The sequence below is a fragment of the Micropterus dolomieu genome, unplaced genomic scaffold (assembly GCF_021292245.1).
Source record: "Micropterus dolomieu isolate WLL.071019.BEF.003 ecotype Adirondacks unplaced genomic scaffold, ASM2129224v1 contig_13336, whole genome shotgun sequence".
NCBI lineage: Eukaryota > Metazoa > Chordata > Actinopteri > Centrarchiformes > Centrarchidae > Micropterus > Micropterus dolomieu.
This window is the reverse complement of record NW_025742322.1, coordinates 11,850-14,673: the sequence shown is the minus strand read 5'-3', so window position 1 is coordinate 14,673 and position 2,824 is coordinate 11,850. Positions and strand designations below refer to the sequence as shown.

At 39.9% G+C, this 2,824-nt stretch overlaps 1 protein-coding gene across 1 annotated transcript in view; it reads right to left on the bottom strand.

The window, feature by feature from the left end:
* Nucleotides 1–837: 837 nt before the first annotated feature.
* The window catches only part of LOC123966392 (coxsackievirus and adenovirus receptor homolog), a 4,960-nt gene continuing 2,973 nt past the window's right edge, over nucleotides 838–2,824 (bottom strand). The window contains exons 2-3 of the mRNA XM_046042561.1: nucleotides 1,916–2,251; nucleotides 838–1,775 (exon numbers count right to left, since the gene is read on the bottom strand). Coding sequence (XP_045898517.1) covers nucleotides 1,678–1,775; nucleotides 1,916–2,251 — 434 coding nt within the window. The 3' untranslated portion in view covers nucleotides 838–1,677. The remainder of the gene's footprint in view (nucleotides 1,776–1,915; nucleotides 2,252–2,824) is intronic.

Here is a 2,824-nt window from a genome sequence, read left to right as displayed (position 1 = left end):
GTTGCAGGTGGATAGGCAGTAACCTCCTTTAAATACATTCATCCATCCATCCATCATCAACTGCTTATTCTGCGTACAGGTTCGTGGGGGGCTGGAGCCTGTCCCAGCTGACATTGGGCGAAAGGTGGGGTACACCCTGGACAAGTAGCCAGTCCATCGCAGGGCCTACTTTAAATACAGGAAAGACTCATTTCCACACATTTGAGAACGTTCCCTGAGTGAATTAAATGTTTACAATTTTCGTAATTGGATAGACTAATGATTGAGAGAGCTCTGTGTTCATACCAATAACATCAACAACACGAGATGGCCTAAGAGATCTCATATCTGCCTCAGTGATAGATAATATGTTGAAAGCTGATTCTGTCTGTCTGACTTGTTCGTTTGTTCAGAGGAAAAATGGTTTTATTTTCTACTGAATCAATTAAATTATTATTGACAGCATCAGCTACTTAAACTAGCTTGTTCCTGATTACCAAACAGAACTATATACCCCTATTATATATGTGGTGTATGTAGGTTTAAAGAAAAACACTGTCTGTTTAATATGCTTAAAAAAATCAAAAACACCAAATAACTCACTGAAAAGCATCCGAAGACACTGCTTTTCCCCGGAAAACCTTAACCCTTAAACAAAATGTTCTTTCTCATTAAATATTTCTCCCTCAGAGATGAGAATGTGTTTAACAATGAAATGCTTGACATGATCAAAAGATGTTTTTTCATCTAGTCAGGTTAAAGTTTACAGTGTACTTATTTGCAGTGCAATGGAAGAAGACATGCAAGTCTTTTGTTGAACATCAAATGTTTTATTCACAAACAAGCTTCACAGTGAAATTTGATGGCCATCATGATGCATTCAGAGTATTACAAAGTGAGTAAAAGAGCATTACAGTTTATATTCAAAGCTTGTAGTGTAGGCGTATTCTGAACAAACACAGATCATCACAATCCTTACCATCCTAAAATGATCAGTATAAAACATTTGGATAGACAAACTAGATACAAGGGTGTCACTTTGTGTTGAAAAGTGGTGGGGACATTTAAGGGCTCAGAGTACAGTTGTGACAAAACACACAATTGCCCGAGACGTGACAATGGAGAATATTGGGGTCACAAGAACAAGACTAGGAGATATTTTAATACTATTTAAAATAAATATTCATTGATGAAATATACGATTGGGGGTTCGGGGGGTCCTCCCCAGATGATTTTGAGCATTAAACACTCTCGTGCCAAAAAACTTTCTGATAGCACTTACATTTGTTATTTAACATTTGTTTTTGAATACTATTTTTCAGTACATTTTTCACAAAAAGAAGTGGGGACATGTCCCCAGTGTACACCTATAACTAGATAGCTAGTTACCTTCAGGTCTGGACTTTGGGGAGCTCTAATGACCAAGGAGTGCAGGGTATATATTTTTTGTTTTGTTTATTATACCTTTATTTTACCATTTTACCATTTTATCTGCTCATCAGGTCTGTTGCTGGGTGTTTGCGAATAGGGTCCTTTACATTTACAACAAATTTATTAGTCATTGTACAGCACAAGCCTGTATAACGAAACAAAATTTGTAGTTCCTTAATGCTACATACACAACATATAATTAAGTGTAGGCCTAAATTAAAATATAGTAACAGTTAAAATGAAATAAAACAATATATACTATACAAATCATACAACTAATGACAGAACAAGACCACCTATGACAGAGCAGAAGAGTGAGACTTTATCTTGGCCATCCATGAATCCTGCATCCGAGATGTTTCCAGCTGAAGAGCAGAAAACAAGTGTGAGATATCAGCAAGTCTCCAGTCTACTAACCCACCTGAGGAGTCTGGACTCTACTAACCCACCTGAGGAGTCTGGACTCTACTAACCCACCTGAGGAGTCTGGAATCTACTAACCCACCTGAGTCTGTAACCTTCAGGTCGATCAGGTGCTTGATCTCTTGTCGTCTGTTGGTTACAATCCGACACTCGTATGTTCCAGTGTCGTTGAAGGTGACGTTCTTCAGGACAACAGAAGCGTCTCCGTCCTTCATCTCTGGATCTCTCAGCTCCACTCGACCATGAAAAGATGGATGCTGGTAGTTTTCATACGGCCGCTCGTTTCGGTAAAATAACACGTAACCGTCTGACTTCAGGTCAGGTCTGGTCCACTCTAACAGTGTGACGGAGGCATCTCTGAGACCCTGACACTGAAGAGGGACGTCCTGTCCAGGATTCACTACCATCTCTGGCTGTTCTAAAAACATAAGCAGAAAGTTAGTCAGTAGATAGAGCAGTGGTGGCTGGCCAATAGAGGGAGATAGAGAGCCAGCCTCCTAAATGATAACTATACATTTAATTATACATTTCATTTATCATTATTATTTTGTATTTTTTGTTTAAAAAAATTTCAAACTTGGGGCACTGCATTGCAATCTCCTTGGATGGTCCTATTTCCAGAGTTGGGAAGTCGTTCTTCCGACTTTGGTGTGTTGATGAGCTTTAAAGGGGGAGAGGGATCCAGATGCACACCTCCACTGAGGAGTTGCAGGCTCCACTGACAGGTCAGGGTCCCCTTAAGCTGATGATACACAGGGCAACTTTTTGAGCAATGTTGCTGGACAATCTTGCTAGTGGCAAGTGTGGTGTCCGAACAATAATGCTGCGATGATGTGTTGAGAAGAAATCCGCTTGACACTGTTCTTGATCATAAAAGTTTATTACATCAAGGAGTTCAGCATCAATTACAAGCTCTGCAGCAGCTTGGAGAGTGACCCAGCCCGATGGCCACTCTGTCTCTCTGTACATCAAACACAGCTTATATAGGACA